The sequence below is a fragment of the Geotrypetes seraphini genome, chromosome 1 (genome assembly GCF_902459505.1).
Source record: "Geotrypetes seraphini chromosome 1, aGeoSer1.1, whole genome shotgun sequence".
NCBI classification, from domain to species: Eukaryota; Metazoa; Chordata; class Amphibia; order Gymnophiona; family Dermophiidae; genus Geotrypetes; species Geotrypetes seraphini.
The window spans coordinates 337,748,106-337,768,778 of record NC_047084.1 but is presented as its reverse complement, the minus strand read 5'-3'; the positions used below and the strand labels follow the sequence as shown (position 1 = coordinate 337,768,778).

The following is a 20,673-nucleotide window of genomic DNA, read 5'->3' as shown; positions in this document are numbered from 1 at the left end:
CACACTGTCAGAAAAGATTGTGCACTCTTTCTTGAGGCAGCTCACTTTAAGGATTTGCGGGGTTATATCTTCAGCCATATCAGAGCATGAGGCTTCTGGTAGAAACACAAATGGGGCTTCCATGCCCCTCCCTTAGAGAGTTTCTTCCACTGAAGCCCAGATGTGAGAGCTGTGCTGCTGCTCAGTGGTGTTGATGGTCTGCCCATAGGCAGTGGACCCAGGAACTCCGCCCTAGCGCAGAACCTCTCAGCAGCTCCCGAGCCCCCCCCCCCCCACTCACCTCCTCCCGGCACTTTAGTTTTAAATTTTCAGCAGCTGCCTCACAGCGAGCAGGCCTGCCCCCGGAAGTAGAATGAAGGGTTCCGGGGCAGACCTGCTGTTTGACACTGTGCGGTAGCTGCCCGAAGATTTAAAGTATAACACCGGGAGAAGGGTGGGCTAAAAAGCAACCGAAAAATTTGAGGGAGGCCATGGCCCCTGTGGCCTCTCCCTTTCTGACACCTATGATCTGCACTCCTTGCTTTCGGAGGGAACACCAGCAGCAGCTCCCTACCCTGACCTTATGGAGATCAGGTTTTGTATCAAAGTCTGAGTGAGAGGAGTGGTGGCCTCCAGTATTTCTCTTTGAGAGCTACAGAAACTGACTATGAAGTCATTCTGAGATTGCCATACTTCTTTATTGAGATTATCATCAAAGTTTGTTGGAGATTTAACTTGGATTTCTAAAGGTGGATGTTTAAGCTCAAGTTGGGCTTTCTTAGGATTACCAGATTTTCCAGAACTAAAATCAAGACCCATGGCCCCATCCTAGGCCCTTCCAAGTTATGCCCCATTCTGCCCCATATGCAGATGCCGTCCCAACGTTACTCTTAGCTGGTGCTTTTTAAAACCTGGACAAAGTGCCGAGTTTCGAAAAGCCGTCCGGATGCCCGGACCTGTCCTCTAAAAGGATGACATGTTCAGGGAAATCCAGACATCTGGTAACCCTTGGCTTTCTGGATATGAAGATTATGGAAGTGTCTTATGCAGGTCACAGCTAAATATTGGCTGGGACTCACAAAAGCTACAGAGGCCAGGACATATAGAATTAGCCCCCGATATTCAGACATGATCTGGCATTGAATATCCAGGGCTAATTCTTCCACTAGCTAAATATTGACCAGAAAGCAACTATGTTGGTTAAAATAGGAGCTTTTCTCCCATTTTGACATAGGTGCTCTGTTTCAAAATTAGCCCCCACAGGGATAATTTCCATTATCTGAAAATCCAACAATTTTAGTTAAAAAGAACTCTTCTGTAATTCTAAAATGTTGCTACTAAACTCTGTTTCCATTAAAATAGAACCATCGCATATTGCTAAAGATATACACTTTGGAATTGCTGTATGAAAAGTAACAGAAAATAAATGCAAATGAACTTTAATCTGTGCAGAAGAAACTGTAATCCCAAATTTTGACACTAGATGGCACTCCATAACAAATTGTTATTTTGTCCTTTTTCGATCATGTTATTTTTCTCAGGAATGGTTCATTTCCAACACCTTGTACTGTACTTGGAACTAAGTGCACTTTTTCCCTGAAATGGAGTTTGTGAAGAACTATGGGATTAGGGTTACCAGACATCTGGATTTCCCCAGACATGTCCTCCTTTTCGAGGACATGTCCGGGGGTTCGGACGGCTTTTCATAACCTGGCACTTTGTTCGGGTTTTGAAAAGCTTCCTCAAAGTCGTGTCAGGCAGGAGGGCATTTGTGCATGCGCAGATGTTCTCCTGCCCGATGAGAGCAGACAGTGGGGGGCAGGGCTGGGGCGGGGCTAGGGAGGGACTTGGGAAGGACTGGGGTGTAATAGGGTGGGAATGGGTGGAACTGGGTAGGCACGGAGGTGGAGGGGGGCAGGTCTAGTGATCCAGATTTTACTAAAGTAAAATCTGATAACCCTAAAGGGGATTGATATTCATAGTAATTTAATCTGGCAGAAGATACTCCTTGTCCATTTAAATTACTTGTGCAGGGAACTAGCTGCTAAAGCCATAGGCAGCAATTTTGTGAGCAGGCTGGGACAAATTCGGCACATATGCACTTAAGTGTTGATATTGAGCACTTAACCGCAGAGGTTAACTGGATAAATTTGACCGCATTGAACTCGGTCTTGTCTTTATCTGGTTTCACTTAGGCAGCAAAGCCTGAAAAACATACTTAACCAGATCATGGATTGCTGGCTGTGGCACAACCCCCTCCCCCCTAAAAAAAAACAAAAACACCCACTCACTTTCAGTGGCTGAATATTTACCCCATATGGTCATTCTAATGATTAATAATGAATTATTCACAATCAGAAGAAGCTTACTGATTCTCACACCTTCTTGTTATTTTATGCATCACTGAGCTGATGCATCACTCCCTTCCCCCCCCCCCCCCTCCACCGAATTACAAACTCTTCCAGCATTATGGAAGTTTGCTAGAATTCTGCCGATGAAAGCATCTGGGAATATCTTTTCAAAATTTATAACCAGATGCAGTGGCGTACCTAGGGGGGGGGCGGGGGGGGGCGGGCCGCCCCGGGTACCAGCCCTAAGGGGGTGTTCCCGGCCTTGCCGTTCAGTCCCCCGCCACCCCCGAAGGACCGCTCGCCCCCCTGGCCTCCCCGCACCACCTATGAACAGCCGCAGCAGGATCGCGAAGTCAGCGTCAGCATCCCTGCGCTGCTTCCTACGACGCGATCCCGCCCCTCCTCTGACGTCAGAGGAGGGGCGGGACCGTGGCGCAGGAAGCAGCAGGGATCGCTGACGCTGACTTCGCGATCCTGCTGCGGCTGTTCATAGGTGGTGCGGGGAGGCCAGGGGGGCGAGCGGTCCTTCGGGGTGGGTCGGGGCATCAGGCCTTCAGGGTGGGGCGGGCGGGCAGGCAAGCAGGCTTTCAAGGGGGAGGGGGTGACAGGCAGGCAGGCAGGCCTTCAAGGGGGGACAGGCCTTCGGGGGGGGGTGCAGACATTCAAGGGGTGCAGGCCTTCAAGGGGGGCAGGCAGGCCTTCAGGGGGGTGCAGACCTTCGGGGGGGGGTGTAGGCCTTTGGGGGGGTGCAGACCTTCAAGGGGGTGCAGGCCTTCAAGGGGGGAAAGGCAGGCAGGCCTTCAAGGGGGGGACAGGCCTACAAGGGGGGGGGACAGGCCTACAATGGGGGGGAAAGGCCTACAAGGGGGGGGACAGGCCTACAAGGGGGGGGACAGGCCTACAAGGGGGGGGGACAGGCCTTCAAGGGGGGGTGCAGGCCTTCAAGGGGGGGTGCAGGCCTTCAAGGGGGGGGCAGGCCTTCAAGGGGGAGACAGGCCTTCAAGGGGGGGAAAGGCAGGCAGGCAGGCCTTAAAGGGGGGACAGGCCTACAAGGGGGTGGGACAGGCCTTCAAGGGGGGGACAGGCCTTCGGGGGGTGCAGACCTTCAAGGGGGGAAAGGCAGGCAGGCCTTCAAGGGGGGTGCAGGCCTTCAAGGGGGAGACAGGCCTTCAAGGGGGGGAAAGGCAGGCAGGCAGGCCTTAAAGGGGGGACAGGCCTACAAGGGGGTGGGACAGGCCTTCAAGGGGGGGACAGGCCTTCGGGGGGGGTGCAGACCTTCAAGGGAGTGCAGGCCTTCGGGGGGGGGGGGGGCAGTCCTTCAGGGGGGGGGTTTAGGCCTTCAGAGGGGGACAGACCTTCGGGTGGGAGGTAAAGTCCTTCGGGGGGTGCAGGTCTTCAGGGGTGGGGTGTAGCCCTTCGGAGGGGGGACAGACCTTCGGGGGAGGGGGGTCCTGGTGTAAAAGTACACAGAGGGAGAGAGGGAAGGGGGGGTTCAAAGATACATGCATATGCCAGACTTTGGGGGTTAGAAATAATGGGTCTAAAAACAGAGGAGTGGGAGAGAGATGGTGCATAATGGGATTTAGGGAGGGAAGGAACAGAAAGGGAGAGAACTTGGAAACAGGGGATGGTGTGGAGGGGGGATAGAGATACTGGATAGGAGGATAGTTGGGAACAGAAAGGGAGAGATGGTGGATCCTGGGGTGGTGGGGAGTTGAGAAAAGGTGAATCTGTGGATGGAGACAAAAAAAAGGAAAGATGCCAGATCTCCGGGAGAGGGAAGGGAAACGGAAGGGGAGAACAGAGATGGCAGACGGATGGTTAGCACGGAGAAAGGAGACCCTGGCAAGCAAGACAACAAGAGCCTGGGACCAACAAGATTTGAATATTGATCAGAGAACAAAAGGTAGAAAAAATAATTTTATTTTCTGTTTTGTGATTACAATATGTTAGATTTGAAAAGTGTACATGAGACAGCTTGAAATGGGAACTTTTCTATTTTTGTGAATGGCAAGGCTGAGTTCAGTTAAAATATATGCTTTATAAGAAAATATAATAATGTGTTTTATAAAGTTTATAAGCATTGCTGGCATACTCGGTGAGGTGTTCCTAGTGTTGGTGGTGGTGGTAGCATGTCAGTGTGTTGAGAGGAAGAGGTAGTCTGGGAAATTCTGCTGAGCAAACTCTGGGCCCATTTCCACCCCCAGTTAGTCCACTCCACTCAACTGGTTCACACACTGAGTGGGTCTTTGGGTGTTATTTCTGGGTAGTTGTTTTAGAATCTCTTCCAGTGGTTTGTCAGTATCTCCTTCTGGTCCAAGGAAGGAAACTTTGTCAACCTTAGCATTGACCTTCAGAATATGTTTGTAACAGCGCTGCTTGTGTGGCATTAGGCTATGTAGTGATCGAAAGAAAAAAACAGACCTTTGCACATTTTTGCACTATATGGTGGGTGTATGAGGAGATTCATTTCCTGCACAGTTAAGTCCATTTTTTCTACTGAATAATAGTATAGGTACAATGAAAGTAAATAGCAAAAATGTTTGAGTAGATAATTAAGGAAATCTTTTTCATATTGCTTGCTTATGGACTGGGAAAAAAGACTGTTCAAGCAAATGTCTCCAGAACTGCTTTAATGGAAAAATGTGATTTTTTTTTTTTTTAAGTACTTTGTGAAATTTATTGTTGTTGTGAAATTTATTGTTATACTTTGTTTAAACTTAAAAAGCGGTGTCATTAACAGTGAATCTAATCGAAAAATCGATTCAACAGGGTGAATCGGATCGAATGAAATATTTTTCTCTGAATCGGGCAGCACTATTGGCTACCATGAGAATGGGCTACTGGGCATGATGGACCATTGGTGTGACCCAGTTAGGCTATTCTTATGTTATGTTCTCATCTGTAGGGGCCTTTGTTTTCACTTCTTATTTTAATGTATTTTTTTCCTGGGAACTTATCAGTGTTTTTTTATAATGGGAACAAAAATGGAAGAGAATTAATGTGTGTGGAATGGGGGGGGGTAACTAATTTCTTCAGCTAAATAATTCAATCCACTTCAAACAGACATAGGAGAACTCACGCACCATTCACACACCCTCCAACCAAAAACGTCAAAAGAAAAAAACTGTTCGACAACCTCCTAGCCATTCGAGCTGCAACACTTGACCCCCAACTCTACAACCTATTGACCTCGACCACAAACTACAAAACCTTAAAAAAAGAAATAAAAACCCTTCTATTAAAAAAACACATAAAACCAAACTAACATAATCAGAACTGTCCCAAGCATCACCTGCAACTACTCCATATGTACTTCTGATGTCATGACAATTCAGACATAATTTATGTTATGTTATGTTTGGAATAATGGTTACATAAATGAGGTTCAATAAAAGAAAATTTTCTGTGGGAGCATTTGTTGGAACTTCTGTTATCCTGATTTCTTCTATCTGTGGGCTTTCTTTAGCTAACCTACTTATCTGGGGCTTTCCACTTCTGCAGCTGCCCTTTTCACGGTCCACTTTGCGCTTGCACTCTCTGGGGAGGGGGGGTTGGGTCTGGGCTTGGTGGGGTAGGTGTGTCTGGTAGTTTTGTCTGGGTGGTGGCTGGGTGTTTCTTGGGTGCTTGTTGTGCGGATTGGTGTGTCTGGTGAGCGGTCTGGGTGTTGTTGCTTGTGGGGGTTTTTTTCATTATAAAATATGGCTGAGGGTCTAGTCCGGCTTATTATTCTTGTGGGTTCTGGGGTGGGATTTGTTTGCTTGCCCCAAGTTTTGGCCTTTTGTTGTGTATTGCTATGCCTCTCATTGGCAATTTTCTCTTGGGAGAGGCTTGTTCATGCTTGTTGTTGCTGTTACTCTCATTCTGTGTTCTTTTTGATAATGTATAAGTTTCTGTACAGACCATGGTTGCTTGTCTGGACCTTTTGCCATTCTCAATAAAAATACTTTGGAAAAAAAAAAAAAAAAGAAAAATTTCACTGCCTGTTTCTATTCTGACCATTTATTCCATTTCATGGTTATTGCAAAAAAAAAAAAAAAAAAAATTTTTACATGAGGGGGGGGGGGGGGGTGTCAAAAAATGATGGGCCCCGGGTGCCACATACCCTAGGTACGCCACTGACCAGATGTTATATTTAAATAAAGTGTAAGAAAACAATTTTATGTTAAATATTAATTTAATTGCATAACAAGCCAATTAGCGCCAATAATTGGGCAGAGTCAATCAGTTATTGGCATTACTTAGCAACAAATTTGAATTTATGTGCACATCTTGCTGAGCTCTATTCCATAAAGATGCGGGTGTCAATGTTTTAGCATGTAACTGGAAAGGGGGGGTGTGGCCATGGGAGGAGCATGGGCGGGTCAGGGGCTTTCACTAAAGATACATGCAGTATTATGCAGCTCAGGGATCCGTGCCTAATTTACGTGCAATGATTTACACTAGGTTTTGTTCTAATCATCATGCCAAATGCTAGGGCGCAGATCTCGGCGTTATGCACTATTCTAAAAATGGTGCCCACTTCAGAATGCCATTTGGGCACCGTTTACAATAGTTCTTAGTGTGTATGGATTTGGAAATTGCCACAGGATGCTTGAGAGAGCCATTTTCAACTGCAGTAAGCATGCATTAGCACTTAACACACTTGGTAAAAGGGCCTCTTAATTTGTAGGTTAGTGTGCTCTCATTTTTATTAAGGTGTATTTTATTTATTTTTTTAATATTTATATACTATACCTATAGCCTAAATGATTTACATTCAGGTACTCAAGCATTTTCCCTGTCTGTCCTGGTGGTCTCACACTCTATCTAATGCACCTGGGACAATGGGGGATTAAGGATCACAAGGAGCAGTGTGGGATTTGAATCCATAACCTCAGAGAGCTGAGGTTGTAGCCCTAAGCTTTCTTTTTCTTATCGCTGGAATTATTTAACCACCCTGTGTTCCCTATCTCCATTTAACTCCTGTGTACCATTCATTTGTGAAAATCACATTTTTGTTGTGCTATGCATTTCCTCCCCTATATTTTGTTCTTTAATTTAATAGTCAATCATTTGTTTTTGTGGCACATCCATTGGACATATGAGCCCATATTCTGTAAAGGGTGCCCCAAATTAGGTGGCAGTAGGTTCCCTACCGCCACCCAACTTAATTGGTTTAATTGGCATACTATTTGGCTGCGCCAATTAAAAAACAATTAAATAATTAAAATACAATTTTAAAAAATGGAGGCACTTAAGAGTTCAAGTTTCATTAAAATTTTGATGTATCGCAATATCATTAATTCAAAGCGATTTACAATTAAAAACAGGGTCTTAATTATTAACTAAAACCAACACAAACGGACCTGACGTACCAATGCATAAGGGAAGTAGGGAGAACTACAATAAGTATAGTAAAGGATACATGCAAGGAAAATACAAACGGAGGGTAAAAAACTTTAAAAGTATTGATAAAAGTAAAATAGAAAATTAAGAACTTTTTTTTTTCTTTTCCAAATGCCGTTATCCCACCTACAGAGGTGCCTTGTGATGCATAACATTACTGTAGGCGTATTTAATGCTGGACATGGCATTAAGTGTCATAAGGTACTTCCGTAGGTGCGATTATTGTGAAAGGTAGGCACCAAAAATGTAGGCCTTTAAAACCCTGGCCTACATTTTCGGCACTTACCCTTCACTTAGCCGCGATTCTGCAAACGGTACGTTGCATGATTGGCGGCCGTATTTTAGGCGGCCACCGATCACAGCACCGTTTGCGGAATCTGGGCCATAATGCTTTTGCGAGAGGCAGTGCAGTATATCAAATGCCAGAAAATAAATGAAAACAAATGCATTTTCTCTAGTGAATGCATATCCCTATAATAATAATAATAATAACTTTATTTTTTCTATACCGCCATAATCTTGCGACTTCTAGGCGGTTTACAGTGAAAGAGAGCTGTACAATCGGCGAATTACAAGGTGAGAACAGGTAGGAAGTCACTGAGTCATCAGTGTTTACAGGTTACAAATAGGTTACAAATAGGTTACAAATAGGTTACAGTGTAATCTTAAGCATTTTACATCAAAGGGGCTGGATGGTCAGCGAATTACAGAATACAGGTGGGGAGGAAGACACTGAATAGTCAAGAGAAGAACAGAATACATTTGTGAAGAGTGTGGTGTCAATGTAAAGAGAAAAGGTTTTGGGATGGGGGGGGGGAGGGCGCGTTGTCTGGCTGGGAAATAAATCTATGACTGATTATTGTAAACCAGAAAACTCTGTTCCCATATCACAGTGGATCATAGGTCCTCAGATGAAGAAGAGAGAATTTTTAACCTATTAAGCCGATGAAAACCACTGAGGTCATATCATTGTGCCACTTAACCCTTCCTTTTCTGGTGCCTGATTTGAATTTCTGGGTAGTTGACAGGTTTTCTTTTCTTTTTCTTCTTTTTTACTAAAACGCACTTCCCCGTATTTTGGAACAGATTTTCAGGTCCTGGATCTGCTGAACCCACTGTGGACAGCGGAGACTGCTCGACAGTGCATGTAATTGTAGAGATAAAAGGAAAAGATTGTACCCAAACTGAGCAGATGACCAATGGAGGGATTAAGTAATGACACCCCCACAATCTGAATAAAACAGTACATACCTGTCTCTAGAACAGCAGCACCTGGTATGAGTAGAGCATCACATAGGTGTCTTAAGTAGCCAGGTGAGTGGGCTAATGAGCCATAGAGAGGAGGACCCAGGCTCATAAGCCACTCTAACCACTACATTTATGGCAGAAAGTGTGTGCCAACCAAAACTTACTGTACTCCATATTACATTACATTACTGATTTCTATTCTGCCATTACCTTGCGGTTCAAGGCGGATTACAAAAGACGATATCTGGCAATTTCCAGGGGAGATAAAGAGTAGATCAGGGAAATGGGAAGGTGTTTGCCAGCGGCATACCTAAGGTATGTGGCACCCGGGGCCCATCATTTTTTGACACACACCCCCCATGTAAAAAATTTTTTTTGTAATAACCATGAAAAATAAATGGTCATAATAGAAACAGGCACTGAAAATTTTCTTTTATTGAACCTCATATGTAACCATTAATCCAAACATAACATAAATTATGTCTGAATTGTCATGACATCAGAAGTACATATGGAATAGTTGCAGGTGATGCTTGGGACAGTTCTGATTGTGTTAGTTTGGTTTTATATGTTTTTTGAATAGAAGGGTTTTTATTTCTTTTTTGAAGGTTTTGTAGTTTGTGGTCGAGGTCAATAGGTTGTAGAGTTGGGGGTCGAGCATTAGGAGGTTGTCGAACAGTTTTTTTTCTTTTGACGATTTTGGTTGGAGGGTGTGTAAATGGTGTGCGAGTTCTCCTATGTTTGGTTGAAGTGGATTTAATTATTTAGCTGAAGAAATTAGTTAACCCCCCCCCCCCTCCCATTCCACACACATTAATTCTCTTCCATTATAAAAAACACTGATAAGTTCCCAGAAAAAAAATACATTAAAATAAAAAGTGAAAACAAAGGCCCCTACAGATGAGAACATAACATAAGAATAGCCTAACTGGGTCAGACCAATGGTCTATCATGCCCAGTAGCCCATTCTCATGGTAACCAATCCAGGTCACTAGTACCTGGTCAAAACCCAAAGAGTAGCAACAATCCATGCCACCGATCCAGGGCAAGCAGACACTTCCCCCATGTCTTAATAACAGACTATGGACTTTTCCTCCAGGAATTTGTCCAAACCTTTCTTAAAATCAGCAATGCTATCTGCTTTTACCATAATTTCTGGCCACTTCATTTTTAAGCTTAGATCTTTCCTTCCAAACAGAGACCTTGCTAGATGTCAAATACAGAAAGAACAAGGTAACTTCAAAAGGACTTAGCTGTGCAGGAAATGTGAATCTCCTCATACACCCACCATATAGTGCAAAAATGTGCAAAGGTCTGTTTTTTTCTTTCGATCACTACATAGCCTAATGCCACATAAGCAGCGCTGTTACAAACATATTCTGAAGGTCAATGCTAAGGTTAACAAAGTTTCCTTCCTTGGACCACAAAGAGATACTGACAAACCACTGGAAGAGATCCCAAAACAACTACCCAGGCACAACACCCAAAGACCCACTCAGTGTGTGAACCAGTTGAATGGAGAGGACTAACTGGGGGGTGGAAGTGGGCCCGGAGTTTGCTCAGCAGAATTTTCCAGACCACCTCTTCCTCTGAACACATTGACACGCTGCCGCCACCATCACCACCATTAGGAACACCTCACCGGGTAGGCCAGCAATGCTTTCAAACTTTATAAAACACATTATTATATTTTCTTAAAAAGCACATATTTTAACTGAACTCTCCGACATCCTCAGCCTTGCCATTCACAAAAATAGAAGGAAGAAAAGTTCCTGTTTCCTGCTGTCTCATGTCCCCGGCCTATACAATATTTTTCTTCTGCACACCCTTCAAAAGTCTGAACAAATCTTCGTTTCACTTGCATTATAAAGTACTGAGGATGCCATTTCTCTCCAATCCCAGGTCCTAAAGTCTAAGACAGTAGCGCAAACTAGTGCTGCCCGATTAAAAAAAATAAATAAATTTTCGATTCGATTCAGCCTATTGAATTGGTTTATCGATTCAACTTTCCTGCCCAATTGGGTGTTTGTTTGTTTCTTCAAACATCCTGGTGGGTTTATTTTATAGCTTTTTCACCCCCCTTTGGCTTCTCCTAACCACACTGGCGCTGTGGTGCAAATAAAATAAAGAAACAAAAAGGACTTTTTCTCTCTGTTAAATCCAAGCTCACGTTTGCAGTCTAACACCAGCTATGGCAGGATACACATTTCAAATCTGACGTATTGTAATCACAAAACAGAAAATAAAATTAGTTTTTCTACCTTTTGTTGTCTGGTTATTTTCAAATCTTGTTGGTCCAAGGCTCTGGTTGTCTTCTGATAACTTGCTTGCCAGGGTCTCCTTCTTCCTTCTTTCTGCATGCTAATCATCCATCTGCCATCTCTGTCCTCCCCGTTTCCCTTCCCTCCCCAGGAGGTCTAGCATCTATCCTTTTTTCGTCTCCTTCCACAGATCCATCTTTTCTTAACTACCCTTTCATCCAGCATCTCTCCCTCCTTCCCCACCACCCCAGGATCCACCTTTCTTTTCCCAACTACCCTCCTATCCAGTATCTCTATCCCCCCCTCCACACCATCCCTTGTGTCCAACTTCTCTCCCTTTCTGTTCCTTCCCTCTCTAAAAACCATGGTCCATCATCTCTCTCCCTCTTCTCTATTTTCAGACCCATTATTTCTTCCCACCCAAAGTCCGGCATATGCACATCTCTTTGAACCCCCCATTCCCTCCGTGTATTTTTACACCAGGGCCCCCCTCCCTGAAGGCCTGTCCCCCCCTTAAAGATCTGCATCCCACCCCTGAAGGCCTGCACTCCCCCCTGAAAGGCCTGCACCCCCCCGAAGGCCTGCACCCCCGAAGGCCTGCACCCCCTTGAAGGCCTGCATCCCCTCTTGAAGGCCTGCCTGCCTGCCTGTCCCCCCCCCCTTGAAGGCCGGCCTGCCTGCCTGCCTGATCCCCTTGAAGGCCTATCCCCCCTTGAAGGCCTGTCCCCCCCCCCCTTTGAAGGCCTGCACCCCTCAAAGGCCTGTCCCCCCCTTGAAGGCCTGCCTGTCCCCCCCCTTGAAGGCCTGTCCCTCCATTGAAAACCTGCCTGCTTGTCCCCCCCCTTGAAGGCCTGTCTGCCTGTCTCCCCTTTGAAGGCCTGCCTGTCCCCCCCCCCCCTTGAAGGCCTGCCTGCCTGTCACCCCCCTACCCCTTGAAGGCCTGCCTGCCTGCCCGCCCGCCCCACCCCGAAGGACCGCTAGCCCCCCTGGCCTCCATGCACCACCTATGAAGCACCCCGCAGCGGGATCGCGATGTCAGCGATCCCTGCACTGCTTCGGAGCTGCTTCCTCTGCCGCGGTCCCGCCCCTCCTCTGACGTCAGAGGAGGGGCGGGACACCGGCGCAGGAAGCAGCGCCGAAGCAGCTCAGGGATCGCTGATATCGCGATCCCGCTGCCGGCTGCTTCTTGGTGGTGCAGGGAGGCCAGGTGGGCAAGCGGTCCTTCGGGGGTGGGGGGGACTGAACGGCAAGACCAGGAGCACCCCCTCAGGGCTTGTCACCCGGGGCGGACCGCACCCCCCTGCCCCCCCCTTAGTACGCTACTGGTGTTTGCGGTATTTAGTTGATTTCAATAATTTCTTGAACTTTATTTCTTTTCTGAATGTTTTGTAGTCTGGGGTTGTTGTCAGTAGATTGGAGATTTGGTTGTCTAGTTTTGCTGCTTTTGTGGCTAGGAGGCCATCATACAGTTTTTTTCCATTTAACTTCTTTGATTGGAGGGTGCATGAATGGAGTGTGGGTTTTCCTATGTCTAGTTGAAGTAGTTTGGAAGAAGCGGTTGTTCAGGTAGGTTGGGCTGTTGCCGTTTATAGTTTTATTAGTAGACAGTAGAATTTGAACAGGTGCCACCTGTAGCCATAAGGGCTATTGGGACAGTAGATAGGTGGGTATAGTAGGTTTTGAGGGAGTTTTGGAGGGCTCAGTATAAATTGTTAGGGGTTTGTGGTGAGATGTACTTCTGGCACTCTTTATGTGAAGTTCACAGCAGTGCCCTCTAAGGTGCCCCACTGCTCTATTGATATGTCTATGTGGCAAGTCCATGTCAGTGCTGGCCCTTCCTATGTCCAAACAGTCTGCATTAGGACATTCTGAACCTAGATAGTTTTGTGGTTGAAAATATCGAATACAATTGGACATCCTAAGGTTTGGAAATCCTGGCTGCGAAGACATCTAGTTAGACGATTAAAAAACAACAACCAACTTGTGGCGATGCTGGTTTCAAAAATGACTATTTCACTGCCTCCGACTTTGGACAAAGTCAGACTCAGAAGTCCTATCAAAAGTGCCCCTCCACACAGCTACTTTAGCTATAATTAAGCTTTCACTGATCGTTATGGTGAATTATTAGGAAATGGTGTATTCTGGAGGTACTAAAGTTTAGAGAAAAACTATAGGGGTAAATTATATAATGTGGTACCTAGCGGTAGGTTCCACTTGATAGGCATTTATATAGAAACATGATGGCAGATAAAGGCCAAATGGACCATCCAGTCTGCCCATCCGCAGTAACCATTATCTCTTCCCCTCTCTCTAAGAGATCCCACGTGCCTATCCCAGGCTTTCTTGAATTCAGACACAGTCTCTGTCTCCACCACTTCTTCGGTTACTCCATAAGGAAGGGCCTACATGCCATTGCACCTTATTGCAGAGCGGGGCATCCAAATGGGCAGAGCATGAGCAGAACATGGCCATGTCTCTCAGGTGCATGCATAGTTTATAGAATACTATTATCTATGTGCATCACTTGATACACGGCGTGAGATGATGTGCCTACTCATGGATGCACCAATGCCGATCTTATGCTAGTGTTCTACAACAGAATCTTGGCGCCAAGATGTCATTTTAGAATTGACACTAAGGCCCTGATTCTATAAATGACGCCTAAAGTTAGATTGGAGGGCCTGACTGATCTAGGCACCTAACTTATTTAATTTAAAGGCTTAATTGCTGGTGGTAATTAACAATTAGCACTTTATAATTGATGTTAATTAAACATAATTGGATGGTAGTCACTTAACGTTGTAGGCGCCTACCATGTCAAGGTAGGCATGTCCAAGGTGCCTACCAGAAAGTTAGAGGGCTGATTGTGGGTGTGTTTTTCATGTGGGCACCTGTTTTGGACTTAGGTGCTGGTAGGCCCCTAAGTTAGGCACACTCATTTAGGCCAAGAAAGCTCTGGTATAAATAGAGTGCGCTTAAGGTTAGGACACCTATTGATGCCTAAGCCTATTTAAGCGTGATTCTATAAAATGTGTCTAACTTTTATAGAATTGCACTTAACTGCCACACTACCCTTGTTGCATATGATAGGGACCCCTAGACTGAGAAGCCACTTGATAGAATTCCTCCCAAAGTTCATACAGAAACACACAGCATCATTCTGGCAGCCCAGTAATTACCTTAGGCCCTTTTCCCATGTGGCTGCGGCTCTTCTATGAATGGCCCCCCAGACCTACTGAAGTACTTGGTAGTCCAACATGGCAGAAGCGCAGCCCTCTCACTCCTGCCTCCTCATGGCTGCCTCCTAAAAAGGCTGCTTTGACCTTTTGCAGCAGCTCACGGTATTACAGGAAATGCTATGAGCAGCCATGAAAGGTCACGGCAGCCATTTTAGGAAGCAGCTATGAGGAGGCAGGAGTGACAGGGCCATGCTCCTCCCCCAAAAAAACCTTCTGGACTACCAGGTATCTCAGTAGGCCCGGGGGAGGACCTACCTATACATGGTGTAGTGGAGGGGGGCATTGTAGGGTTGACCTGCCCCATATTCCTGCTCCATACCCCCAGCTGGACCCAGTTCCTAAGTAGGCCCTTGGGGACGGGGAATCATTGGGAGGGATATCAAGGGGTCAGGGCCTGGAGAGGGGAGAAAGCTTTGGCTCTTTGTAAATTTTGGGTCAGGCATTTAGGATAAAATAGCTCTTTGCTTTTAAAAGGTTGCCGACCCCTGCCTTAGGCCAATAGTATCTACTTCTATGACAGCAAGGCATGGTAAAATCATATGGAGTTTTATATGAGCTTATGCTATCCTTATAGAAACCGGCTGAACAAACTAAGTTCCTACCGATGGTCACTGAGTGTTTTACCACATCGCCTACTCAAGTGGAAAACAAACATTAAGAAAAATGTTATTTAAAGATTTCTTCATTTTGTTTCAGTTAGGAGGAAGTATTTTGACTTTCAGACTCAGGAATACCTATTTTTGTACGTCAGCCAGACAGGCTCTGACACTGTATTTTGCCCAGTGTTTTGACTATGTTATACTAACAAGTTTTAAGGAACTCTGATCTCATTCTGTCTCCTTGCCTCCCGACCCTTTTCTATTCCTTTCACAAAAACATTAATTCCTTTTATTCAATTTCATGTATAAACAACATTTTTATACGCCAAAGTTACATTTGCATATGCAAGTGTACATAAAAATGAATTTATGCACATAAAATAAACTAACAGCCTGTTTTACAAAGCTGCGCAGGAACAGCCCAGAAGCTCTTTAAATCTCTATGGGCTTCGGGGCCATTAGCGCACAGCAGCCGCCAGCGCGGCTTTGTAAAACAGGCCCTAAGTGTGTGCAATGAAATAAAATTAAATACATCCAACAAACTAGAATTTTCAAAAAGGCAAGAAAAAAACTTGCATTTCATTGGTATGCCATTATTCATGGATCTTGTAATAAGAACATAAATACATAAGCCCAGTATTCTATTTCCAAAAGTGGCTAATCTAGGTCACAAGCACCCGACAGAAACCCAAATAGTAGCAACACTCCAGGGCAAGCATTGGCTTCCCCATGTCTGTCTTTATAGCAGACTATGGACTTTTCCTCCAGGATCTTGTCCAAACCTTTTTTAAACCCAGATACGCTAACCACTGTAACTGTATCTTCCTGCAACAAGTTCTAAAGTTTGGGGTGTTTTTTTTTTACTATTCATTAAGTGAAAAAATATTTCTTGTTTGTTTTAAAAGTATTTCCTTGTAACTTCTTTGAGTGTGCCCTAGTCTTAATACTTTTTGAAAGAATAAACAATCAAAACACATTTATCCATTCTACACCACTCAGGATTTTGTAGACTCTGTCATATGTCCCTTCAACCATCTCTTTTTCAAGCTGAAGAGCCATTACCTCTTTAGCTTTTCCTCATATGGCTAAAATTGTGGAAACACCTAGCATTTTAGGCAGTACACTTAAAAAAAGCATGGCTATCTAATATAATAAAACGGTAAGCCGCGCATGCGCACTTCCTATGCGTGCGTCCGTTTTCCGTGAGCTGTAGCACACATAGGAAGTGCGCATGCGCGGCTTATGGTCTGGCCTCACGCGAGGCAAGACAAGTGGCATGCGCGCCCTTCCCTGCTCTCCACCGCTGCCGGCCGCTAGCACCCCCTGCCCTCTCCGTCGCCTCCCGGCTCCAGCGGCGTAGGCAGCACTATAAACACACTGCTTCACGCCCTTCTCTGCCAATTTCCTCTGCCGCGTCTCTGATGACATCATCGGAGACAGACGCGGCAGAGGAAATCGCCAGTAGAAGGCCGCGAAGCAGCGTGTTTAAAGTGCTGCCTACGCGGCTGGAGTCCCAAGGTTTGTCGGCGGTGGGAGGATCAGGAGCAGGCCGGATCGATCTGGTATGCGAAAAGAACTTAAACTGGTAGAATTCAGCTGAATTCCTTCTTTTAAAAATGTATTCCGTTAAAAATTAAACATTTATGGGTTCTAAGGTAATGTATTCATTCCTTTTAAATACAACTATCCACTAAACATTTTATTCTACTGTGCATGCCACATTCTCATTCATATAGCACCTACATTTTGGGGTTAACAATAAATAACTGTTTACACCTTAAAGTTCTCAAATGTGCTTTTATCCAGCTTTAGTTTTCATTTCCTCCTATCTGTCTCAGATGTATTAGATAGGTTTAGTATCCACAATCTTTTTCTTCAGAATTCAAAGGGAAAGGGGGAGCAGGGAAGAGGTACTATTGAACTGGGGGAGCAAGGAAGAGGGACAGGGGGAGCAAGGAAGAGGGATCGGGGAGCAGGGAAGAGGTGCTATTGGACCGGGGGAGCAAGGAAGAGGGGCAGGGGGAGCAAGGAAGAGGGATCGGGGAGCAGGGAAGAGGTGCTATTGGACCAGGGGAGCAAGGAAGAGGGACAGGAGGAGCAGGGAAGAGGTGCTATTGACCGGGGGAGCATGGAAGAGGGACAGGAGGAGCAGGGAAGAGGTGCTATTGGACTGGGGGATCAAGGAAGAGGGGCAGGGGAAGCAGGGAAGAGGTGCTATTGGACTGGGGGAGCAATTAAGAGGGACGGGGAGCAGGGAAGAGGTGCTATTGACCGGGGGAGCATGGAAGAGGGACAGGAGGAGCAGGGAAGAGATGCTATTGGACTGGGGGAGCAAGGAAGAGGGGCAGGGGAAGCAGGGAAGAGGTGCTATTGGACTGGGGGAGCAAGGAAGAGGGACGGGGAGCAGGGAAGAGGTGCTATTGACCGGGGGAGCATGGAAGAGGGACAGGAGGAGCAGGGAAGAGATGCTATTGGACTGGGGGAGCAAGGAAGAGGGGCAGGGGAAGCAGGGAAGAGGTGCTATTGGACTGGGGGAGCAAGGAAGAGGGACGGGGAGCAGGGAAGAGGTGCTATTGACCGGGGGAGCATGGAAGAGGGACAGGAGGAGCAGGGAAGAGATGCTATTGGACTGGGGGAGCAAGGAAGAGGGGCAGGGGAAGCAGGGAAGAGGTGCTATTGGACTGGGGGAGCAAGGAAGAGGGACGGGGAGCAGGGAAGAGGTGCTATTGACCGGGGGAGCATGGAAGAGGGACAGGAGGAGCAGGGAAGAGGTGCTATTGATCGGGGGAGCATGGAAGAGGGACAGGAGGAGCAGGGAAGAGGTGCTATTGATCGGGGGAGCATGGAAGATGGACAGGAGGAGCAGGAAAGAGGGATCGGGGAGCAGGGAAGAGGTGCTATTGGACCGGGGGAGCAAGGAAGAGGGACAGGGGGAGCAGGGAAGAGGTCCTACTGGGCCGGGAGAGCAAGGAAGAGGGACAGGGAGCAGGGAAGGAGGCTTTACTAGCACCCGTTAATGTAACGGGCTTAAACACTAGTAACATCATAATTGTATTTAATGAATAACTGTTTGACTAACAACAGAAACTCTGTAATCACTTAACAAGACCAGCATAATATTTGACACATTTCACAAAAATAATGTTGTTCATAAGCTACCCAAGCTAACAATGATAATTTATCCAGTTATCTGATGACTTTATCAGTCTCATTAATAACGTGTTCGATATCTCTTACCCACTCTTCTACGAAACTACACTAGCAGTTTGTAGCACAGTGAGCCACGCTGAATGGCCCACGCTGCTCCCGACGCTCACAGAGTTCCTATGAGTGTCGGGAGCAACGCGGGCCAGTCGGCGCGGATCTCTGCGCTAAACACTGCTAGCGCAGTTTGGTAGAAGAGGGGGTTAGCCTTGGTGACTGCCTCGCATCTTCTTAGCATGCTGTCCACAAGTCTTTGGAGATCAGTAGGTGTTATTATGTGGAACCAGGAGCTGATTATTGCTGCTATCGGCTCATGTTTGTTGGATGGTCGCTTTGCCACTACTGCTGTCTTTAATCTGGCACAGAGGTTCTCAATGGGGTTGAGATCTGGGCTCTTTCCTGCTTTTACTTTTAACTGTAGTAAAAATTGGTGAAATTATTACTTCAGTAAAAGTGAATGTTTCTTGTACAATTATTACTTAAGCATGGTAGCTAGTTACATTTATTTAGTTAACTATACAGCACTGGTTTCAAACTTGTACCGACTTGATGTTACTACAATATACTTTTGTCAGTGAATCTTAAAGAGCCCTAAAATGAGTGTATCAACTACACAGAAGTCCTTTCTTTATTTCATTTGTTCCCAGGAATCTACATACCACTTCCTTTCTATACAGTTATAAAACATCCCACACTAGTTACTATTTATCCTTGTTTCAGACAGTATAAATTTGAAAATGCTTTAAAGGCCTCAATTATCAGCCCTACCCGTAACCCGTCCTTCCTCAAGTCCCACAGTGGTTTCTGACACAGCCCTATTTCAGACGTTAGCATTAAGCAAAGCACAAGCCGCATCCTTATCTTCCTCCCTGTTCCTCTCAACTAGCGTTCTCAAGCCCCCTTTTGTGCCCCTGTACAGTATTTATAAGTTTAGGTTGAAGGTCAGCGAGCTGCTGGTGATGTCTGCGCTGTGCCTGCAGGTAATTATATGGTAAGCTTTGTGGTCACCTTGAAGAGAATTGTACAAATACCACATTCCCAAGTTTCCTCTGAAATTTGTTGTTCCAAGGAAGTAGCAACTGCAAAATAACAACAAAGAAAAGCTAGCATAGAAGGCAGCATAGAAGGCAGAAGGTATTCTTCATAATACAAATGAAAAGTGAAACTGTTATTTAGTATATTTATAAGCAATTATATGTGCTATGAGTAAATGGAATATTTCCGTTGACCAATTTTCTTCTTGAAATAGTAGATCTGAATGTCAAAAAGAAAACTGTGGGCGATACCCTTAACTTTACACTCTCATCACCTCTTGCCTAAACTACTGCAACCTGCTTATCACAGATCTTCCCCTGATCCATCTCTCTCCCCTTCAATCTGTTCAGAATTCTGCTGCACAGCTTATATGAGCTCCGCCGCTGTCGCTGTGCTCACATCGCCCCTCTCCTCAAGTCACTCCATTGGCTCCCTATCCGCTTCTGCATACAGTTCAAACGCCTCTTGTTGACTTTCCAGCACATTCGCTCTGCAGCTCCTCAGTATCTCTCTTTTCTCCCTATACTCCCCCCCCCCCCCCTCCCAGGAACTCCACTCATTGGGTAAGTCTCTCCTAACTGTACCCTTCTTGTCTACTGCCAACTCCATTTCTTCTATTTTGCTGCATCAAATGCCTGGAACAGACTGCCTGAGTCAGTACGACAAGATCCGTCTCTGGCAGTGCTCATATCCAGGCTAAAAGCCCACTTTTTAAGGCTCCTTTTTATCTCCTCACTCTAACCCACTTGTAAAGTACCCCCATGTAAGCTCTGTCAAGCAGGGGTTGTCTCTTCATAGTTGATGTAATGTACAGCACAGTGTGCGTCTGGCAACGCAATAGAAATGATAAATAGTAGTAGCAGTAACTTAAGGACCCTTTTACTAATGTGCAGTAAAAATGTGGGCTTAGCGCATTCTAATGCAGGACCTTCCTGCGTGCTAAACCTGGATATAAAACAAATAATGCTGGAATACTTCCTGGCTTCTATTTAGGTCAGGGGTGTCAAACTCAAATACACAGTGGGCCAAAATTAAAAAGCCGCGGGCCAACCAAAAGAAGTGCCATGGTCGTAACCATGTTTAAGGACAAGATTTGGCAAAAGAAACTGAAAGAGTGTAAACATAAAAGTGGCCAAAGAAGCATCACGGGCATATAATAAACTAAAACCCAACCAAAAAAAATATAAATAGTGGAAAATAATAAAACCTTGCATGCAGAAAGGTTTAAAAATGCATAAATAAAAAGTCTCTGCTGCAGAGCGTGAAAAACATCTCAGTGTGGCAATAGATTCTAGAAAACATAAAAACCATCAACTAATATTTTATGGGAACTTAAGATAACTTAAAATAACTATGTGCACGTTAAAAA

At 45.5% G+C, this 20,673-nt stretch overlaps 1 protein-coding gene across 2 annotated transcripts in view; it reads left to right on the top strand.

The window, feature by feature from the left end:
- The first annotated feature begins 412 nt into the window (after nt 1-412).
- Nucleotides 413-20,673, top strand: part of LOC117367521 (dentin sialophosphoprotein-like) — a 109,963-nt gene continuing 89,702 nt past the window's right edge. The window contains exon 1 of one of the 2 annotated variants that reach the window (XM_033960124.1): nt 413-573. In XM_033960124.1, coding sequence (XP_033816015.1) covers nt 471-573 — 103 coding nt within the window. In that variant the 5' untranslated portion in view covers nt 413-470. The remainder of the gene's footprint in view (nt 574-20,673) is intronic. The other variant, XM_033960131.1, reaches the window with a different exon arrangement.